Source organism: Gymnogyps californianus, chromosome 1 (assembly GCF_018139145.2).
Source record: "Gymnogyps californianus isolate 813 chromosome 1, ASM1813914v2, whole genome shotgun sequence".
NCBI classification, from domain to species: domain Eukaryota; kingdom Metazoa; phylum Chordata; class Aves; order Accipitriformes; family Cathartidae; genus Gymnogyps; species Gymnogyps californianus.
The window spans coordinates 45943886-45967056 of NC_059471.1; the positions used below are offsets into that span (position 1 = coordinate 45943886).

The 23171-nt window shown below is 39.6% G+C and overlaps 1 protein-coding gene across 1 annotated transcript in view; it reads left to right on the forward strand.

Annotated features, from left to right (window-relative positions):
- Window positions 1–16725, forward strand: part of LMO7 (LIM domain 7) — a 133162-nt gene extending 116437 nt beyond the window's left edge. The window contains exons 22-33 of the mRNA XM_050900323.1: window positions 14–118; window positions 1931–2023; window positions 3404–3774; window positions 5558–5623; window positions 6279–6344; window positions 7862–7918; window positions 9578–9787; window positions 10707–10979; window positions 12310–12418; window positions 14164–14266; window positions 14780–14826; window positions 16662–16725. Coding sequence (XP_050756280.1) covers window positions 14–118; window positions 1931–2023; window positions 3404–3774; window positions 5558–5623; window positions 6279–6344; window positions 7862–7918; window positions 9578–9787; window positions 10707–10979; window positions 12310–12418; window positions 14164–14266; window positions 14780–14823 — 1497 coding nt within the window. The 3' untranslated portion in view covers window positions 14824–14826; window positions 16662–16725. The remainder of the gene's footprint in view (window positions 1–13; window positions 119–1930; window positions 2024–3403; window positions 3775–5557; window positions 5624–6278; window positions 6345–7861; window positions 7919–9577; window positions 9788–10706; window positions 10980–12309; window positions 12419–14163; window positions 14267–14779; window positions 14827–16661) is intronic.
- Window positions 16726–23171: the final 6446 nt, after the last annotated feature.

A 23171-nucleotide genomic window follows, 5' to 3' on the forward strand; every position in this document is an offset into this window, starting at 1 on the left:
TGTGCTATATTAGCTCCCAGTCCCGTCCATTAGTGCTCCTAGTCGTCGGGTTTGGGATCAAGAGGAAGAACGAAAACGACAGGAAAAATGGCAAAAGGAGCAGGACCGTTTATTGCAGGTATAATTAATCTTCATAATCATAGGCTGGCAATCCGTTGGGTGCAGCAACTATTAGGGACGAAAAGTAACACGTGACTTCTGTAATTCTTCTTACTTATGGCCTAATAGGACTTTCAAATACGTTTGCTGGGCTGCACAGTTATACACACTAGCAATTATTCAGCAAAAAGAGGACAATGCATTAGTGAGCTTCTTGAAATCAAACCTAGACTGAGTATTCACTACAGCCAGAAGTTCTCAGTCATCACAAGGCTGGTATGCTCTTACTGGGAACAGAATTTAAAGAATAAGCAGAGACCTAAGGGGCAGTAGTCTTCAATGGGTTTTATTTTTTCCCCTTAAGAAAATTGTCTGTAGAATGAGTTTTACCTTCAGTTAGCGATACTGCCCTTATAATCAGAGATGAAGAGAAGGCAGCCAGTGCCATGGTTAGATGCATGCTAGCATCCTGTTGTTTAGCAGTCAGCTAATCAGTTGGAATCAGCCTGGTTCCCAGGACCTCTGTGAGTCAGGAAGCTGAACGTACCAACGCAAAACCACTTTGATAACCAGTTGCTAGAGATGGAGGGAAGTACTGCAGAGGGAAGGGGCAATGTTTGTCATCTTAGGATAGCACGAAAAAACAAGCACACATCTCTGCAAAGACCTCAGCTCAATGAAGCATAAGCCCATTCAGCCACATTCACCAAGACACATCTCTGCAAATTAAATTAAAGTTCGTTATCTAAAGTCTGTTGGCTAGGAGAGACATCAGTGAACATCATTTACCCTGCACAAGCCCACTTAATAAGTTTGGTGCATTCAGCAGAAAACTGTGTTGTCAAAGTATTGTGTAGCAACTCTGTTGCTTTTTGGATGTTTTGTCTTTTGTCATTCCTTTTAGCTTACAAACTCTGCAAGGCAAGAGCTGTGCCTTCCTAAACAAATTTGTGGTCTCTGTTATGGTTTGGGTGCTCCATTTGATGCCTGAAGAGATGGCTTTAAAGAATGTAAACCTTAGCTCCCCTTTCTTGAGAGCAGTCTCAGCCCTCTGCCATCACTTTTCTTTGCTTCTCCTTTTTTAGTCCTGAAGTAGTAAATTTGGCCTGAGTAATAATGTTCTTTCTCTTCCCCATGATCCTAGTAAAGAATTTTCAAATAACAGAAAGCAAGCGAAGTCTTTCTTTGCTTATTTCCAACATCTTAGAAGGAATACTTTTCACATCATTAAATATTTTGCTTTTCCCAAGATATAAGTGGTCACTGACAAAACCACCAAAACATTTATTGTGTACCTTGAGTAATGCTTTAAGACATTACATTGATTTCATACCAAATCCATAGGACAAATTTGGAGGTCCAGAAATTGTTTTTTGTTTAGATAATATTCCAAAAACCCAAGAGTTCTTGCTCAAACCAAATTACTGCTTCATATTTCGCTTAGTGATCACTTTATATTTACCGTATTAATGTGCCCAATTCCAAGTTAAATATAATCACTCCATCTTTCAAGAAATACCTTAGATAGCTGATTTTTGTTCAAATGGGAACTAAACTGTAAGACAGGGGATATAACAGATGTGAGGTCAGTTGTTATGAGACTTAGCGTGTAGTAAGCCTGGATTCTCCAAAATCAATTGTAGAACTCCTTTGGATTGTATTTGAGCCAGGATTTCATTCACTCGTGGCAGACCTAATGTCCTAGTGGAGCTCAAGCATGTTTTTACCATGCTGGTCTGTTAAAAACCACATTGAATACCAGTAGTACATTTTAATGCAAATAAATACCGTGTTTCTTATTTGCATATTTAACTTCAATCTAACCTAACAGGAGAAATACAAACGGGAACAAGAAAAACTGAGGGAAGAATGGCTACGAGCTAAGCAAGAAGCAGAAAAAGAGAGCTCCAAGTATTTTGATGAGGTAAGCTATGAATATGGCTTCACCTTTGACTGTTTAGTTTCATGATGTCTTTTTTCCCTTATAGCAGATGCATGCAAGCAGGCAAATAATTTATTTTACTATGTCATTTATCTTCTCATTTTGGAAAATAAATTGTCGTCTATGGCTTGGTAGAAGGAGGTTGCAAAAATGGGAAGGAAAGAGTAAATGGGATGTTTTGAGACCTGTTGAATTTGACTTTTTTCCTTATGGATTGGTTAGGTAACTAACACCAGAAATATGTCAGCAAAAAGTTACAGCATGTATTAATTATTGTGACCAGAATGAAATAGTCACCTTTGGTGTATATTTACCTCCTGATGATACTTGTTGGAATTCTGCTTCAATACTTCATTATGAGGCGTGTTCGTAAGTGCCTGGCTTGTTACTGGCAACCAGTTCATCCTATCTCTGATAAATTTACATACCAAATCAACTTCAGATTTGCTATCATATGTTTCAAAACATGGAATGTGTGTAGTTCCTGTAGATGCTGACTTTTGTGGCTGTTGCTTATGGGAAGATGAACAGGTTTTTTCCTGAGTGTGGGAGGTGTCTGAGATATCTCTCCTTTATTGCTATGAGAGTGCTGCTTCAGGCATCCTAGCTAGATCAGTTGTGTTTATACACTCACGAATAACTAGACTGTAAGGCTTAGGACTTCAGTAAGAAAGTTCTTTGAGCTATTAGAGGACTTTGCTGTACAAAAATGTAAACCATTTCGTATTTTTTCTATCGTTAGAGGTTTGGATAGACCCGTAAACAGTGTTTGTTCTCTGCAACTAAAACATCTTTTAACCACTGAAAGACCTTTTCTCATGTTTGAGAGAAGAGTCATAGAGTGGTAGGTCTGAGGCTTGACTTTCAAATGGTAGAACGGAGGAGGGTGGGGGTTTCCTCCACACATGGGTTCATGTGAAATTCATTGATCTGATATACATTTGCAGTGTATATCTTTGTGTATACACTCTTAGGTAGGTCTCAGGTTTCTAAGTCAAAACAGTAGGGAGAAACGCTGGGTATCATGGAAGAGTGTGTTTTCCATGGATATTTAAGTGGGGATGGGATGGCTTGAAATGCAAGTGATACTTTAGAAAGCAGAATGTTTCACATGGTTGTGGCCACGCTGCCCGTGGCGCTCACTAAGGCTGCTGCGTGGAATGAAGCTCTTGCATTAGGAGAATGTGCTAGCAGGCCCTCAAAACATGAAACCAAAGTATGCCCTGGGTCTTGCATTGAAAGTGTTCGGGATGCTTTTTACACAGTCTTCCCTCATAGAATACATGAACTTTTCTGAGTGAGCAACCTGTTTAAAAAACAGCTCCCTTCCCTAAAAAATATGATTTTTTTTCTTTGCTACAGGAGCAGACTGTTCTAACCTTAAACACAACATCTGTCCCTGCACGGGCTCCATCTGTGTCCAGCTGGAGAGCAAGCCCTGAAGCGAATACTCCTGAGGAGCCAGAAGGAGATGGAGGAAGCGAGCTGGCGGCACACTTGCTGGGCGAGGAAGAAGAAAGGAGGAGGCTTCAGGAGGAACGGAGGATCCAGGAAGAAGCAGCCCTGCATTTTGAGCGAGAAAGGGAACTCCAAGAGCTGGAGCTTGAGAGACAACGTAAAGAGAGGGAACAGCAATATGCTGAGGAGCAGAGGCGGCGGGCAGAGATGGAGGAGCAGAGGTGGCAGGCTGAAAGGCAAAGGGAGGTGTCAGTGGAGATACCTCAGTACCAAAGGTGCGCGCTTGTGATGGGATGTACTCTCTCTTCCTTCTGCATTAAAAATTCAAATACATTTCTAATGGGAGTGTGTATGTCCTGAATATATAAGGGTATTCACGTAAGATTCGTACTGTAATCACTCAGTGCAAGATACCACAGGATGGCCTTTCTTTTTAAAGATAGAAGGATCAGGCATATGACAAAGTCTTTCGCCATGAATCAAGTGCTCTATTAACCCACTTCAGCTCATTTTCTAAATAGGAAGTGTAAATACAGTAATTACAGCCAAATCAAAGATGACCTGAAGCACTTAGTGTGAAGATTTTGTACGAACCCTGCATAAGCCTGTAAATTGAGAGCCAGTGGCTCAACATACAGGGCTTTCAGAAGAAACAGCAAGTTAACTCTTTTCCAACAAATGCCTGACTGATTTTCCAGACTCCTCTCTCATTTTAGTTCGACAGTGCAACAATAAAGTTTAATTGCACTACTGGGTTAATTTGTCGATGAGGGGTATCATGGTATATGAGGGAACAGATACTGGCTTAGATATCATAGCCTGTTAGAAATACCCACTGTGGATATATTTATTCTAGAGCATGAAAAAGTTTCTTTCATTACCTTCTTCAGCAGCTTGGTTTTAGAAAAAAAAAAAAAAAAAACAAACTAGAACAAAAAAAAAACAAAAAAACCCCCCGACTATTAGTTTACAAGTTCATGTTCTTGCCCAGAAATTTTCAGACTACTATTACAGGCATCATAGGAGATTAATTTGTCTGAAACAGATTAAAACAGTAACTTTTCCTTATTTCTTGTGCATTTAGCTTACTGCCTTGTGTATGACTAGCTTTGCTGTTTCTCTTGAGGATTTTCCCCTGTTCTTATATAAGTAATAAGAGATGACTGAAGATAACAGATGGTATCAAGTTAAGTCGTAGGAGAAGAAAATATGATTATGAAATTGCATATATTTGCAGGGGAGATTGTGAGACCTGGAGTTACTTCAGCTCATTGTAAATGACTGCTGCTTGAGATCCCTGCTGAGCAAAGCAGAGGCACAGTTGTTAAAATGGCTAAACAGGTTCTTCTTGGCAGCTGAGCCAGGATATCTCTACAGTTTTAGCTTGCCCCAATTGCAAGATAATAGGACTTCGTGCAGTAACTTATTAAGCTGCTGTAATATCTGCATATCTAAATCCTTGATGCATGTTTTAGTCCCAGGGGATTTCATTGCTTCTGAGGTTGCTGCCAAAGGATATGTTTTGCTAAACAAGGATGACTGCTTAATAGTAAAGGAGCAAGTTCAGTGAAACTGGGATTTAAAATATCTGATGTCAAATGTTTGCTTTACAATGATATCCAGAGATATGACTTGAAATCTGAAATGTTATGTAAACATCTGTGAAGGCATGGTACTTGCTGCAAAGAACATTGAGGTTGGGGACAGGCAGCTGGAAGAGCTTTGTCTGTGGAAGTTAGTGAGTATTTCTCTATGGGTTACAAAATTCACCTATACAGTTTTCTAGAATATACATATAACTTTTAGAGAACTGCTGTATTTGGACAAAGCTTACCTCCTGGCTTTGAAACGGATGAGATAATCACTGTCATATACTGATACTTGTAATTTTTGCAGCATCTTAAAAAGTCTTTGGGGTTTTTTTTCTCATGTATTTTCATGTTTCTAACACATCTGAACTTTCTCAATTTTCTCTATGTACACTTACTGTTTGCTTGATTTCTAGAAAATGTTTTTTTGTTTAATACGTATTTTCTTTTATCTGTATGTTGCTTCTAGACATTATGAGCGCTATGAAGTATCTAAAACAATAGAGGATCGAGCTGGCCGTCCTCTCATTGACAGGTAAGGAGAAATTTAATCGATAGGTAGGTTGAAACATCTTCAGCAATATGTATTAACCATTTTGGGATGCTCACGTTTGGATTCCTTGTCACTTACAAAAATATAATTTCAGGCAATTTTTCTGACGACCTTTCTTTTTCTGCCTTCTTTTGTTAGTTGTGTTTCTGACTGATAAAATTAAGCCTCCTTAGAACTTTAACTGTTTGGGTTTTTTTCCTTTTTTTCCCTTAAGGATCTGTTTTGAATATTTTTAGTAGGAAATACTTATGTCTATGTATGTCTTTTTCTGTGTATGAAAGAGGGAGAGGGACTTTCTGGAGAGGAACTTTTTACAAGGGCATGTAGTGATAGGACAAGGGGTAATGGATTTAAACTGAAAGAGGGTAGATTTAGATTAGGTGTAAGGAACAAGTTCTTTACTGTGAGGGTGGTGAGGCACTGGAACAGGTTGCCCAGAGAAGCTGTGGATGCCCCATCTCTGGACGTGTTCAAGGCCAGGTTGGATGGTGCTTTGAGCAACCTGGTCTAGTGGAAGGTGTCCCTGCCCATGGCAGGGAGGTTGGAATTAGATGATCTTTAAGGTCCCTTCCAATCCAAACCATTCTATGATTCTATGAACATAATGTTGTTGGTTTGTTGTTTTTTTTTTAAATAGGCATTATGAGCGTTATGAAGTTTCTAAAGCCATTGAGGAGCAACCTGGCCAGTCATTTGCTGACAGGTACGTGTGATACTGAATCTCAGCGTAGACTGTAACATCGCCGTTTCTGTGTCAGAAAGCTTTGAAACTTCCAATAAACTTTAGCTATGGCAGCTAAGTGTATATTTTGTATTGCTGCTGTGTTTTGCAGTTTTTATGGCATGTTTTCATATTGAGAAAACAAGCAGCCAAACTTTTGGCAAATTATACGCTGTGCTGTAAACAACAGTTAGTCAGTCAGTAGGATTTTACTGGGAGAAGCAGAACAGTAAGGAAGTAAATATGTGGGTGGTACTAGACTTCTCTGGCTGAAAAACAATTTCAGCTAATATTGTGGTTGTGTCATAACGTGCTATACAAACTAAGGTGCAGTCATCCCAATGAGGATTGTGCAATTTAAGAGAGAGTAAACAGGGAGGGAAGTGAGAGGCAGCAGCAGCATATTTATCAGGAAGATAGTAGATGTGCCACTTGTTAAGTTATGCTCTCTTACCTTGGCTATTTTCTATTTTGGTTTTGCTTAGTGGTTTGTTTGGGGGTTTTATTGTCGTTTTTTGATTTTGTTTTGTTTTTATTTCAATAGAATATATTAGCCACTGCAGATTTGGGCTATTTGAATAGACAGCTTTGTCTTCTCCCTTTTAATAACTGGGCTATGGTTAAAAAAAGCTGAAGTTACCTAAATCCAGAACATTTGTATCAAGCCTTTGTCTTAGATGGCATCCCACAGTAGTTCTGAAAGATCACCTCTGCTGCGTATTTAATCAGTTCATATAGTTAGAGTGAACATACCTTTTCTTATATTAAGAGGAAGCCCAAAACTTACAGGGTGCAACTGATGGATCTGTTACTAATGGAAGATCTAAATCTAACTGCAGAAGGTGCCTGCACTAAATAGTTACATCTTGGATATACGTGTATATTTGGATATATGTGGATATACTCAGGTGCTAAAAGCATCCCAGGCAAGACTGACCTGCTCTTTGGAGCTCCTGTTTACTACAGGCAACTGTGAAATTGTTGTATCTTCTCAAACAGATAATAAAATAGGTCTGCACCATAGCACAGACAATCAGAACTTGGGGGAGCAAAAAATGTGACGCAGTTTATGCATCATTTATCTATAGACAAAGGACAAGACTCCCTCAAAATGCTGTTATGCAGCCAATGCTGTACATGTAAACGCATTAGTTTAGCAGCTTTGAGTTGTGACCCAGCAAAGGATGAAGCAGAAGGTTGAAACAAATGCAACGGTCAGTCCCTTATAGCTGAAGCACTGGGAACTTTCAGTACACAATTTTAACTTTTAATCAGTGATTACCTATTGACGTCTAAATATTGACATCTTTTTCCCCCTTAATGTCCTGTTGGTTTTGTTTCGGTGTTTTTGCCTCTTGTTTTAAGTACAGCATAAGTTGTTGATGGAAGGGATGGTGAAGAAAGGGGGCTGTGTATCTGTGGTCTGCAATTATAAGATCTTTGTCTGTGACGAGGTCTCCTAGTTGAGATAGAGAAATGAATGTTTTCTATATCCTTAGGAATAAGTCCAAGTCAACTTCAGAACTGAATGAATTCAACACAATCAGAAATGGTAAGTACTGTTTAATTTCCATTATTTTTAAAAAGTATTTTTTTGAAAAAAGGTGTATTGGATGTAGTCGTCCTAAGAAAATTAATTGTCAAAGTGCTTTTTGATAGCTGCATTGTAATTCAAGTTCATACCATGCCACAATTTAATGAAGTTTTGACAGCAAGAGGAAATTCATGCAGTCAACATATAAGCCTAGGAGAAATATGATTAGCTGCTCTCTTGAAGACCGTAGCAGTGATTACACACGGATCTTAGATGCCTAAATTTTAGATGACTGATATTTATATGAGATTAAACCAATCATGTAGGTATATCATTGAAGATGTATGTGCTTTCGATACGTTGACTCTGTCAATTAAAAAACACCGCACATACCAAGATGCTAATGTATTTAATACAACTGTTTGCTCTTTTTAACTTCTGTTAGTGTGGGAGCAACACAGCTAGAAGTCAGCTCTCAATACTGTCACAGTGGCTTGTTTCCTGAACTCCAGTTCCTTGCTGCCTTTCTTGAGTTGTCCTTCAGTTACGTTACTGCATTTTTAGAGGAATGTGTGTAAAGCACACAAACCTGATATTTATAAATATGTTACAGTAGAAAATGCCTGAAAGCTATTCCTCTGTCTAAAACATGGTTAAAAAAAGTAATCACAAGTAATCATAGAAAAGTAAATGGTGTATTAGAGGATATATTGCAGATTGACAACATTGCTTTCACACAGTAAAGCATGGCATTGAAACTAATAAGTGAGTAAACTTCCACAATATTTTATAATGGTAATCTATAGCAATAAAACCAAGAGCAAATCTATAATCAGAGCAGTATTTATAGGGATTGAAATTTCAATTGAATGACTTATTGCTGAGTAATTTTCTTAATTGGTCTTACTGTAAAGAATAGTTACTGGATCTAGGAAATAAAGAAAAAATTGTTGCCTTCTAACATGTCAACACATATTGAAGAAAGATGGCTTGTTTGTTTCCCTTTCCAAAATTTCAAAGGCTGTCTATACCATAAATCTCATTTCAACTGACTAGTTAACACAACATCCAAATAATAGAGAAACTCTCTGTAAGATTTCCCTCTCCCTCTCCTCCTCACACACATACATATATATTTACATAAAGCAAGATAAAGCAATGTGTTTAGTGCTTTGAATAAGGAAAGAATTCTTGAAAACAGGGACAACTTAGAGAAAAAAAGAATATGAACTCTTAAAGGGAAAGAAGGTATCCCACCATTCAACTGTATATTCTATACATGCTTGAGTTTTTATTGGAGGAAGAGGCAAAATTGTGGCACTAAAAGAGATCATGCTTTTTTAAAAATACATGCATATGTATATATATATGTACACACAAATGTATACGCATATGCACTTGGGAAGTGAAGGAAAATACCTACTTTTATTTAAGTTAAAATGTCATGTAAAAGGCCACATTAATGGAAACTACAAATTAAAAAATTGTAATAATAATGATGTATTGCCAAGTTTGATACTGGTCACCCAGCTGTAAAAAGGAACTGGAGAAACTTGTGAATGTAGTGACGAACGACTGCTTTTGGAGTTATAGCCAGGGTACTGAATTGCATGATAACGGCTTTTGTGCCGTAAAGTGTCTAGCTGAAGTTTGCGCATGTTGTCCAAACAGGTACCCAGAGCAAGTATTCGGAGAGGTCCTGGAACGCGGGTGAGTCACAGAAGAAGTCTCAGAAGGAGCACAACCTGTCTGCGGCAGAGTTGGAGAGACAGCAAATCCTTCAGGAAATGAGAAAGAAAACATCTCTGCACACGGACAGCAGCTGGATTAGGCAGCGCAGTTCCAGCATACATAAGGAGCCCGTTAGTCTGTACAGCAATAGTATGAGGAGGTAGGAATTGTGTTAAAAATTAACTTTGTCTCTCATCAAATATTTTTGTTTGGTTATTCCAAACTTCAGCTTGTATTACAGAGCACAGAAACAAATCGAGTCTGTGAAATGCTGTGGGGTAAACTGCACAGTAATGCAGATAGAAGAAAGCAGCTATATCGAAGCTGGGATTTTTTTTTTTTTTTTTTTGCAAGTAAAGAATGTGGATGTGACCTGTAAATAACTCAGCTGCTTATTTCTTGGTTGGTATACCAGCGATGGAAATCAATAGTGTGTCTTGTCATTGACAGATGTGCTTAAGAATTTCAGCGTGACAATTTATTGTGGAAATGAATTATTATGGCTAAGGAGTATATCTTTTTTTACATAGAAATATGTCAGAAAGTCTGGATTTTGTTTCTTGCTTTAAGTAATATATGAATGTGGGATTTGTCACTTAGGAAACAGCTGAGTTATCAGTCAGGACTGTGTTTGGCTATTGGGCCAACACCTTGTACCTAGACAATGCTATCCAGTCTGGGTTGATTGTTATTTTCAATCTGGTATCCCTTAGAGAAAACAAAAACAAACCTGGTATCTGAGGTCCATTGCTGCACAGCGGATTTTGATACGGTTCACCCTGATAAGGCTGCAGTGAAAGAGTGTTTTGCCTTTATTCTGTAGTGGTTAAGTGCCACCTCTCTTTCGCCTTGCCTGCTTTTTCCCATGAGACTAGGACTGGACACAAAGGATGATTTGCTGCTCAAACATTTTAAATCAGTATGTGAAGAATATTGCTCAGGGTGATCAGACAAGCATATTCATGCTACAAAATCTCAAAAATGCTGGGATAATGGTTTTCTTTTTTTAAAAATCAGAATATAGCTCTTCTGCTCCAGCTGTACTGCCATTTACATTTGTATGTGTACCTCTGTTACAGAGGGGAGTCTTTGGACAATCTTGATTCTTCAAGAGCGAGCTCATGGAGGCACCAGTCGTGGCTGAACCAGTCTGCCTCCTCTTCATCTCTATCCTCTAGTCAAGATTTCAGTCGGCCGGTGTCCACTTCAAACCGAGCCTACATGTGCACTCCTTCATCCAGCAAAGCACCTCCTGCGGCCACCTCTGCAAGAGCCCCCTCCGTGTCCCAGGCAGCCCCCCGGGCTCAGTCTCCCCTCTCTGCTTCCCAGCCAGGGTCCCAGACACGCAGCAGGTGAGTGGGTGCCCTTCTGCTAGGAAGGTATATGCATCAGGCCACACTAAAGAGCGGACTTTGTATATATGGTGGTCTACAGCAGTGTTCTTGCCCATAACATTGATTAGCAAGTCTGAAAAGTACCTGGAGTTTTCTGGCTGGACGGGACAGTGGAAATATGGGCTGGTATTACCTCCCTGCTCCAGTCATTCAGAAAATTCCCCAGGTTTGTCATCACTGCTTGACATCGGTTAAAAAACCAAAGGAACTGCAATAATAAATCTCCAGTCTCCAAGCTGCATGTAGGTTACCAAAATGATTAGTAAAAGCCTACTCCAGATGGCATTTCTGACATTTATTTTCTTAAGTTTGTTTTAACAAAAGATTCCTGAAACCCACGCTTTATGGCCCTCATCTTGGCCTCTCCTCCCCCCTTCCTGGCATGTGGTCAATATCATCTCAAGGAATGCTCATAACCCATGACCCTGGAGAATTACAAAGTAGGATGTTGGTTTTAATCTAGGAGGAGAAAGCAAGAATTGCAACATATTTTGAAACAAAAATGGAATTCAGTTGTGGTAGGGTAGATAACTGCTGTTTTATGTATTTGAAACATTTTAAAAATACCTCAGGATAAGACTATAGAGAATCATCCCCACACAATTACATGTATTATCTATAACAACAGTGTGAACACCGCTTCACTAGCTCTTATACTCTCAGGCACTTAGTAATAAATTGACCCTTTTTTTTTTTTCTTTTTTAAAAAAGCTAGGCTCCTACATTCTTTATAATTGAAGAAAATTACCTTCTTAACCATATTTGCTTATCTCGTTCTCACTTCCATTTGCTAACATCTTGGTAGATCTTGGAAACTGACCTCCGTATGGCTTATGCTCAAAGAGTTAACATGATATTATATGTCCAGGACTAGCCTTCTGTTATCTAACAAAGGTGCAGATGGTGGGACTTGGCAGGGGAGCTTGATAAAACTTAGCCTTCGGGATAATTCCCCACAAATAAGAAATAAGGCAGGAGCACAAAACCTGTTTTCTTACTTTCCAAACTTAACAATATACTTTTTATGTTTATTTGTAGAAGATATTTTATACAATGAAATATCTCCCAAGAATGTGACAGAATTTCTTAATTTGTTCCTATGTAACTTTGTTCTAAATTATAACACTTCATAAATAATATTAATTTTCAGTTTATTTTCCCCAAGCAGCCTAATAGTCCACTTTTTACCAGTGTGTTTTTATTTTTAATCTCAAAAAGTCTTTGATAACTTTTCTTTGTCTTTTAAACCTTTTCAAGCTGATTTTAAGGATTTTCATTCTATATTTAGGTCAGTCAGTGGGAAGAAAATCTGTTCATACTGTAATAACGTTCTGGGCAAAGGAGCAGCCATGATCATTGAGTCTCTTGGTCTTTGTTATCATTTACATTGCTTTAAGGTGAGAGCTGGGAGTCACATCGTGAAGGAACAGGAACTAATCAGGAGCACGCATGGCTACTCAGTGTTACGCTCACAGGGGCTCTACTAATCACCTGCTTTGCCTTCTACTCTTGACAGCGTGGTACATGCATATTTCCATGAGGCAGTCCTATCTGCAGGCATTTAGCACTCAACTCTAGAAGTATTTCTTAAATGCCAGAGCTACCAAGTAGGACTTTGACAAGTAAGATGGGCACGTTGACTGTGAGATCAAAGTTCTTCCTTCTTCGAATAGGCAGCAAAAAACCAGAAGGTGCTGAGCCACTTCTCCCAGAGAAACCAGCTCCTTAAAAGAAAAAATATCTCAGCCTGGACCCTGGCAATTGAATCATTTAAGATGACCCATCACTTCTAAGCTAATCCTAGCAGACAGTGTTCACATGGTGTTTTCCAGGCAAAGGCGTGTTAGCAGCGTTCAACCTGGCAGGATAAAACCCAGCACCAAACCAGAAGCTGTGTTTAGTGCTACTCAGCTCTGGTCAGAAGCTAGGTATATTAGCTCATGCTCAGCACTGAGACATAGTTACATGATTTTCCGTCAGCTTGGGGCATACGCAGAGCTGAAAGAATAAATGCTGCCTGCAAATGATGTAAAAGCACTCCTTGTTCCCCAGCCCTAGGACCAGATGAGGAATTAGACTTTGATTTGGAGGTGCTGTTGGACCCTACTTCTTCCATGGCTTTAAGAAAGAGACTTCTGTGTCTGGTTCAGAACACTTGTCTTCTGTGCCCGGCTCAAATGCATCACCTGGAGTATTACAAGAGATTGACTCAAAGCTGCTCTTGGTCCTGCCTGCCTGAGCAGGAGGGACAGGAGTAATCCATGGGGACTGGTCGTCATTCCCTTTCTGCAGAACATGTATTCTGTGCGAGGGAGTCCACCTGTAGCTCCTAACCTACATAAGAAAATACCAAATTTCTGTTTTTCAAATTTCTGAAGATTAATGAGGTGTTGAACAGACTGCCATCCAAAAGATTCATTATTCATTTAAGCAGGCAAACTGTCTGTCCTTCTGTAGTCAGCCAAGTACTTTGCTTCGTAAATTCAGTAAGGAGAGTGTTATGTTTTGGGTTACATTCCTTCCAGAGCTGGTTCATACTCACAGCAAAGACGTGTTCAGCCACCATAGTTATAGTTCCATGTTAGCATGAAAGCTATCAAGACCCTTATTCATGTGTTTATTCAAGAAAAATGAAATCGGCCCTTTCTCTCCAAATAAGAACTTGTTTCTGTGATGCAAACCCAGGAAATTGGGGATGCCTGAGTATTTGCTGCTTTGAGCACCAAAGGGCTGAGCACACCAGCAGTGTATAGTGCCGCATGGAAATCTGCAAGTAGCACACCCAGGTGTTCTGTGCCAAAATTGCTGTTGCCATCCAGAGAACAAATTTTTTTGTGTCGAGCCAGTCTTAGTTTTCAGAGAAACTGAAGTTCAAATTAAATTTAATGAACTAATCTCTAAAAACCGTCTGCTTTATGTTTGCTTAGTTGGTGTATCTCTGCTATTCGTTGTCCAGTCGTCGCCTTAAAATACTTTCTCAGGGTTGGTTGCATTTTGATCTACTAATCGTTATACATTTGCTTCTAGTGATTGTGGGTTTATGGTTCAAGCTTTGTTGAGCTTAATCCAAGCTGCTTTTGAACAGCATTTTTGTTTCTTAATGTTTTTTTGAAGAGTTGCTAATTATTCGTCTGTCATACAGTGTGTTGCCTGTGGATGTGACCTTGGGGGATCCCGCTCTGGAGCTGAAGTTAGGATCCGAAACAACAAACTGTTCTGCAACGACTGCTATATCAGATTTAAAAGTAAGGCAATCCAACTGCAGTGTGCATGACTGTAGTTCTTCTCTGTGCTGTACAACCTCAAGTGTTTGCACAGCTGAGCCACTTGGTAGCTTTCACGTTTATCTTTAAGTTGGTATATTAGTGAATAGGTTCAGCAAGGTTTGATTGCCAGTTTTGTCTTTTGTAGGGTAGTCATTCCTAACTTTTAACTTGCTGGTCGCTGATTTTACCACCTTGGTATTAAGCAGCTTCAAGCAGACAACACGGTATAGTCATCCTGCTTTCTTCATAGATCTGAGAAAGTGGTGTCAAGGAGTTGTCAGTTGCTGAACTGGCTTGTCTTGGTAACAGAGAAGTCTTTTTGAAAAATTGTCTACATTTTTAAAAAAAGTAATCTGAATATGTATTTAATTCAATCCTAACGCATACCTGGAAAGCTATTAGTTTATCCTGTGCAGGTGGCACAAATGCTGGTTTCTTTTTGCAATGCTGCTATTATTTGAATTATAGGTCTGTGATTGGTTATTCATTTAGGTACAAGTTCAGGAGGAATTGATTTACTTACAGATCTTAATTAAAAGGTGCAGTATAATTTTTTTCCTTTATTATGGTTTGCAGAATTCTGATTTACTGGAGCATGATGTTAAGGCTTTGAATAATGGTGTTGAGGGTTTTTTTTTTTTTTCTGCTGTTGTAGATGATGGTAGACAACGTCCTAATTTTGACAAGTCTTGGGAGTTTTATATCGCTCTATTTTTATGTAGCAAATACGGAATTCTCTAGAATGATAAAATTCAGCTAAGGGAAAGCATTCCTGAATTACTTCCTGAGAAACATGTCCGTGTTTCTTCATAAGCCCGGTGCATTTTTCTCATGGTGGACCAGAAAGCAGTGAAGGGAACAGGATACTCATGCTACAACACTTGAGCAGGACTTGGGCGTCTGCTGGCTGAGAAGCCTAGCTCAGAAAAAGAGAAGCTCTGCATCTGATGCTGTTGCTGTTTTCAGGCTCTTTTTGGCTTCCAGGAAGAGGAAAAGCTGCCTGCACCACAGGAGTGATTGTGTGGTGCCCGAGCTAAAACCAGAAAACCCCACACCTCTCCTTGACACTAACAGTGCATTCACAGAGGCTAATGTTAGGTGCAAGGATGCCACTGTGATCAGTGGAAGGAGGAAGAGAATCACTCCCATCTGGAGGTGATCCAGAGCACTGGGTCATATCTCTTTGAGTTAATGTTCAGAGAATTTATCTCCTTGTTGATAACGAGACTACACCGAAGTGACCATGTTCCTATTTGAAGCACTCAAATGTGCGGGAGAGTCAATCTGGAGCCTGCTCACGTTATTTTATCTTTATCTTTTCTTTTGGGGGCAAAATTGCTGGATGAGTTGGATAAGTTTGGTACTGAAAAAAAAAAAAAAATCTGTTTTTTATTATTCCTTGCCACGACAGTATTCAGGAATTTGGTGATGGAAGTAACCAAAAATTTTATCACGGATAAATTGCTATTTAGTCTCTCTTTGACGTTACAGCCCATAAAGTCACAGCAGTGCCTTTCAGAAGCAGAGTTGATCTGTGAGGAAATGGTTCTATTCCCTTCCCTTCAGACTGCATCTACTTGGGCCAGTGGGCACCTCAAAACATAATTGTATGACATATGAGTAAATCAGGAATTGTAAGAACTTGTTGGTACAGAATAAAGTGATTAGTAATTTAAATTAGCTATTTGAATAATACAAAAACCAGCTATGCGATTACTGCAATGAAAATATACTAACAGCACAGCACTGGTCTGTAATGCAAATTACTTGATTTGCAGTTGGCATTTGACATCAGCCTGACTAATTATTCGTTAGTTTGGAACGTGAACATATTGGCTAAAAGGTTTGATAAACTGTAGGATTATTAATATTCACTGTGTAATTTTATGGTGTGATATTTTTGCACATTTTTCTGTTAATTTTGTGGTTTAAACTTGGAACATTGTAGCAAAACACCAGTGTATTGGCAAATGCCCACAAATATATTCAGAGAGAGGATTAAAAAGTTCTTTTTTAATATTGTTACAGTTATTTAGCAAATTTTAATTTGATTATTGAAGGGTAAATTTAGAAAAACTGTCTCTATGCTAATACGAAAAATAATTCTTAAAAACTTGGTAAGGTGCATGTTCTGTGGAATATTACTTGGCCTGAAATACTTGCAGTGCTATAATTGGGTTAAACTCAATTTGTATTGTTCATTAAATTTGGATTGCTGGATTCAGAATGTATACCTTAGTTTGTGTTACCATTTTCAATAGGTATTGGAAATACCATTATCTGACTATTTTTAACTTGGAAATTTTAATTTTTGTCACTATGATTCTTCAGTAGCTACACTTTAATTACAACTTCTTCTGCCTCTCTCTAATAGCTGGACAACCAACCTCCATGTGAAGCAAATGAAGATATGAAACCACTGTTGCAGATAAAAGAAGAGGTGATTGCTGCTGATGTAGATCTATAAATATATATATTGTGTGTATGTGTGTTTTTTCTAAGAGTAACTCTTGCTTGTCTAGTCTTCATAGCAATGCATTGTATTCTTCATATAACTTTATTTATAAGAAAGTAATTGCGGTAAGGAAATATCTGGGGAAAATGCATTCACTTTTTCAGCTTCAAATACTGAGAGCACAAGGGAGAATAAGTATATTTTCAGTAATAACTTCAAAATATTTTTGAGGCTTATAATCAACTAGTTGACTTTCCAATGGTATATGAAGAGGGTATTTTGTTTCTAAGCTCTTGAAATGAGCATTAGAGAAATAGCTAATATAAATATATATTTGCAATTGCTGTCTTTATTTTTGACATATACTGAAAGTGAATTCTCTAGGTTAATATGAAGCTGCATTTAAATGCACACAAATGTGTTTGCTTTCCATATGCTGGTTTCTAAAATTATGTGCTTTTTTGAAACTTAAATACAAAGAATAATCTGTTTGCTCAGTGGTGTTGGCATAATATTCTGTGGAATCTATTTAAGGGGAAGAGTTCTCTTTTCCCATTTGGAAAATGTAACTATCACTTTTTCCTCCACAAACTGAGTGAAGAATGGTTGTTGAATTACAGTATATTTGTAAATAAAATTTCTGATGTTGCATTTATTAGAAGGTTTTTTTCTTTCTATCCAGCTAAATGTGTCTAAGGTGATTTGCTGAAATATAAAACTGTTTGAATTTCATCTTGGGAAAATATTTTTTATGAAAGGATTAAGATGTCCACCTAAATATTTGCAAGAACAATAGTTCTTGCTTTTCTCTTTTTCCTTTACAGTAGACGTCAAATTTTGTATATAGTTCTCCCATCAAGCTCCTCATGCTCTTTCCCTTCAACATTTAATACAAGTGGCCAGACTGATTCTTTGTCCTGTATGCTCATCCCTGAAGCATGACAATTGGAAGAGGTGGTAGTTTCCCAAAACTTCTCTGCTGTGGCTAGAAATGAGGTGCTGAAAATATTTTGGATTAGGTTCTGCTCCTTCTGAAAACGCAGCTGGAATGTGTGCTATGTGTTTTTCAGTGGTGGCTCCCAAATTGCTTTGGTCAGTGGCTTCCCCAAATCCTTTCATGCCCAGTTACGTACTCTTCTGTGTCCGCATCCTTGGAAGCAGCGAAGAAAACATGGGATGTGGATCAGAGGAATTTGGGGGAGCATTTTGTGGATGAAACAGAAGAAGAGGACAGCTGGGCGGTGTGGGAGTTTGAGCTTGTATGTGGTATCATGAGGAGCCGCAATAAGGGTGCCAAAGCAGCTTAGGATGCTCCTTCCTCTCCGGGGATCTCAGGGATGGATAGGAGAGCTAGCAGATTGGGGAGAGAGATCATGGCTGCAATAGCTGGGGGCAGCAAGGGAAGATCATGCTGTTTTGGTGTAGTGGGAGAACTTCACCTGTGTGGGCCTCCTATAACTTCTGCTTGTAACTCCACCTGTCTCCTGTTTTGCTTCGGTTTATTGATCTTTCCCCTGAATAGATGGGTTCTGCCTTGCGCCAGGGAACTCCCTGCTAATAAATGCTGATTTACAAAGTGCCAAACATTATTTTCAAATTTTGCTTTGGGGAAGAAAAAAAATTCTAAAATGCCTCATCAACCCAAAGTTGCCAACCAGCTTTGTGACTTGGCCTTAGCTTTTGGTATTCAGTTCAAGTGTCTCCTATAAAGTGGACTGGTAAAGATACTTCATTTGGTTTCCACTGTTGTGGTAAGTAATGACACAGTAGACAACAGGTGAGAACTCTGGGGTATGAAGACCCTAGTCCTCAAACACAGACTATGGAGGGATATTCACACTGCCTGCTGACACAGCTCTCTGGGAGCCTGGGGTCCTCTCTGCTGCTTGTGGAAGAAGATTGCTTCCCTGAGAGCTATTCAGAATAGGAACCCAAATTAGGTGCTGTGCAGATCAGGCTCTCAGTTAAGGCACATACCTACTGGAGATGGTGCCGATGCCCCTCTACACTGTCTGGTTTTCAGCCTTCTTTTATGGTAGGCAGCATCAGACTATGAACAATGACACCCCCACCCCCCGCACACTCCCAATAAATTCTGGATCCCCACAGTCCCCCATCACCAGCCCTGAAATACACTGAGACACAAAATTTTTTTGTCACAGGTCAAAGTTTCTCAACCTCCAAGGCATCAATGAATTTACCCTAGCCTATCCATGATTTCCCCTCTCCCAGCACTGTGTTATGCGGCAAAGCTGTGGGAAAAGTCAGGGATGGCCATACCATCTTTTGCATCTTGAGCCCAGCCGTGTTGCCCTGTCCCTGGGAATCATTGGGCACAGAAATCACCTGGGTGTGAAGAATGGAGAGAGAGAAGAAAACTCAGCAACCTGTGGTCTGTGATGCTGCTAGAGGTGCCTGGCTGGTGTCCCACAGCCTGGAGTGAAGCGCTCTGAGCCAGGCTGGCTTTTCCTAAATGGTGTCAAGTATTTCCATGCGGGCTCCAGTTTCATTTTCCCACAAAATGTCTGCAAAAAACTGGATTATTTCATTAGGTTGTACCAAATTGCTTGCCTGTGAGCAAACAGCGAGTGGAATTTCGGATTTAGTGGGGCTCAAAGAGCTGAAGTTGAAACTTGCAGAGCTGAAGCTGAGTTTCTCACCCTTGTTAAAGGCCTGGTTTAACAAGGCTCCTTCAAACCTATGTTTGCAAATTCGAGTTGGCAAATGTGTGCAATGAAAACTCCTTCCTCCTCTCCTTTCCCTGGAGGGGAACAGGCAGAGAAACCCACCTTACCAACGTTGTTGTATCTGTGTATTTTGATCCTCGCTAAAGTATTTGGAGCATGTTGGGCTCTGAAGTTCAGCAAAACGGATTATCCACTAGCAACACAAGATGGCAGTGTGTAAGTGCAACTCGCACAATAAAAAGCCCTTTCTGTGCTTGTAATCTTGTACAGAAAGGGTCGTGTTTGCTAAATGATACTAAAGTTGCAATGTAATGAGAGTTGTAGAGAGAACTTTCTCTTAATCTTGGGCCTTTCTCTCCCCCTGGCATCATGGAGGTGCGATGTGCAACTGAATTTCAGCAGTCTCATTTGATTTTGTTTGCCATTTCGTTAATTAACTGCTACTTAAACCAGTACTAAGTAGGGATAGAGGTAAAGAGAACATTTCCTGTGAAGAAAAATAAACTAGATGATTTCTAGTGGAGGGTTTTGCTGTATTTTGTTGGATTCTTTTTTGAGATGCTCTTCAAGGAAGAAGAACCAATTGCTCTCCCTCAGTTCATCAGCTTCAGACACTCTGTTTCAGGTTAAAACCCTTAAATGCAGGTGTCTACAGGTGAGCTAGGCCTCTGCGCTGCTATTAAAATCTGAGTGGATTTAGGACTCTGCTCCATTCTTTACTCTCGGGTGTCTGGTGCTGCTTGGGATGTTGTTGAGTGTCTAGGACATCCGCCCAGGGCTGGAGGGGATGTGGTTCAAGTCTGGGAGATACTCATGCAGCTGCCAGCGCAGGTCTCGTGGGATGCTTTAGAGCATTGGAAAGGGCAGCAGAGATTTATGAGGAAGCAACTCAATCAAGCTCAACTCCTTACAGACAGTGGAGCAAAGGTGTGATTTCATGAGGCAGTGAGTAAGTGTCCACTGTCAAGTGAGGTGCTTGGCTCTCTAAGCTTCACTGACTTTAACAGACGTGTGGACCCTGGCTCACATGTAGACACCTGCATTTTTACATGCCTGTGTTTACCTATCTTAGTGCTGACTGAATTCTTCCAAAAATATATGAGAAACTGATTCAGCTAAATCCTTCATCTGCCCTATCTTTAGGCTCACAGGCTATCAGCTAATTGCAATGTGCATTTGAATATGGCTTTGGAACTGAGTGGTCTATGGATAGTGGCTCTGGCACAGGGCAATGTTTAAATAAAATGGCACTTCAAAAATAGGAAATGTTTTCTGTAACTTTCAGTGTGAACTTACTGTGGGCTTTCGTTAATACATAAGAACAAACAAATTAAGCACCTCAGAGTGAAATTCAAGGTGTTGCATGTGCTCTTAGTTTTGTTGAGATTTCTTTAAGAATTTTTTTAACAGAAAATTTGTCAGAAATTTCAAGCTCAATTACCTATGCATTCATCTCTTCAGGCAAGCTGCAGCACTGCAGGCAATGCTGGTTAGTGGCAAGATTTATGCAGCAAGCCCTTTGTTAGAGCCTGGTGTCTGAATTCGGAGCTCGTGCTGATACCAGAAATGGGCAAAGCCAGTCTCATTATTTTCAGGAAAATACCTCACAGGTGAGCCCCAAGGAGGGTCCAAGTGATAAGTTCAACACTTCCCTTAGGTAACAGCTGTTGTAACATGGCCCACCTTGTCACTTACAGAGGGTAAAAGGGTTTGAAATCTGACAATTTGAGCTCAACATGAAAACCAATGCGCTTGCAGCAGCGTTTTAAATTCCAACCAATCATTTGTAATGGATTAGCAAAACCTGTGCCATGGCTGTAATGGAAGGCTATTAGCAGCAGGCCTAATTACATGAAAGAGCAGCTTCACGCTGGAAGCTCTTCAGCATTTTCATTTTAGCTCCATGCTTCTTGGGAGCTAGGGGCACTGAAATAAAACAACATAGGAGGATGATGTAGAGCACTTGCTCACAACAGGAATGTTCTAGGGTGAGCAGTAGGGTATCAGTTTATTAAAGCTGAAGAATTTTTTTAATTGGTTCAACCTACTGGAAGCAAACTTGCCAGTTACATAACTGCTGTAGGCAACAAACACTCAAAAGAGATGCGTCGTGCAATGGGAATTATTGGCTTCTATGGGTTTGCCTTAACAGTCAACATTGTACAAAGAACGAAAGCACTTAAAAAAAAAAAAGTATGTACAAGGGTGTGTGTACACACAGATTCTCCTTATTAATCGTAATAGAAGAAAGAAAGAAAAAGCTAGGGCCGTTGAATGGACAGTTCATAAACACAACCTAGTGAGAGCAGGCTTGCGGTCAGCACAGCATGCCATCTTAAATGGCCTTTTGCAAGTAGCTGTGCCAGAGCAAGTTTTTCTGATTCCCTGAACTGGAATCTTCTTTTGCCCCCAGGCAATCAACCAGATGTACCATTTGTTGGTGCATCAATTGCATATGGCCCTTCCAGGATGGAAATTCACAGGTTTCAGGGTCAGATCAGGCTGCTGCAATCATTTGATCTGCCTATATCCCTACAAAGATCAGAACTTCTCACCCAGTAATTCCTGCATTGAACACAAAACTTCTGTGTGAACAACAGTGTTCTTTGTTGGAAAGAAGCCGTGTGTAGATCTGAAGTATGCAAATGATGGAAAATCTACCACATGTCAACATAAATTGTTCCAGTGGTTAATTAGCACTCTTAAAAATGTTAATTTTATTTTTAGCTATTTTAATGAGCTTTCTATCTTCTTATGATTTTATTTTCATTCATTTAACTTGATTTAGGCTCTTAGCACTGGATTAACTCTTTGTTTCTTTTTCTCTCTAAGGTTGTACATGTGACTTTGATACAGCCCCCCCCCCTCTTTTTTTTTTTTAAGTTCTTGTACCTGTACATAAAGCCTTATTGCTCACATCAGTCAGAAAATGCAAGATTACCTCCATGGGAGGATACTGTGGATAGACTCTCAGTGAATTGCAACACAAAACTCTCCCAGGAGAATATCTAGACCAGAGGGGAAATAATCTTTAAGAGCATTAAAAAATCTGAAGCTCTATAAGAATTTCTTTGTGTAATGCATAGATTCAAATAAGAGCTTATGTCCACAAGGGAATTTTGCTGCATAAGTAGTAAGGCATTGAATTGCCTTTGTGGGAATGACCATGCCCGAATTCCTGTGTGGTTCTGCTAATTTTCCTGTCTTAGGGAAGCACCTGTAAGAGATTCCCATGCTGACACGTCTTGGTTGACAAGGGAACAAGATCACATTCCATTTTTATTTCTCAGCATGAAGTGTCAGCTGCAAAAATGCAATTAGTTCCTGCTATGTTTGGCAGGTACTGATAGGAGGGGTCCAACTTGCAGCCTTTCATCAAACTCTAGCTCTGTAAAGATAACAATTACTGTCTTTGGATGCCCATGTAAACAAGACTCCTGCAGAGAAACATCAGTTTTACTTGCATGTGATATTTCATTTTAAGTAAAATTCATTCCTGCTGAGGTAACTATTGCATTTATGAGGTATATATGTGCTGCACCTCTTTATTAATGCCAGTGGTTGTACCAGTGTACTCCTGTCTGCACAAATCAGAGGAGAATCCCAAAACAGTTTAGGAAAAGCCCCCCTGATTGCAATGGAGCAAGTCAGTAAACGAGCAGCCTTCAGCTAGGCACTGCTACCGTCTGTTAATAAACCATGGCCATCTAGCACAGCACGCTGCAGAATGGCAGTCATGAGC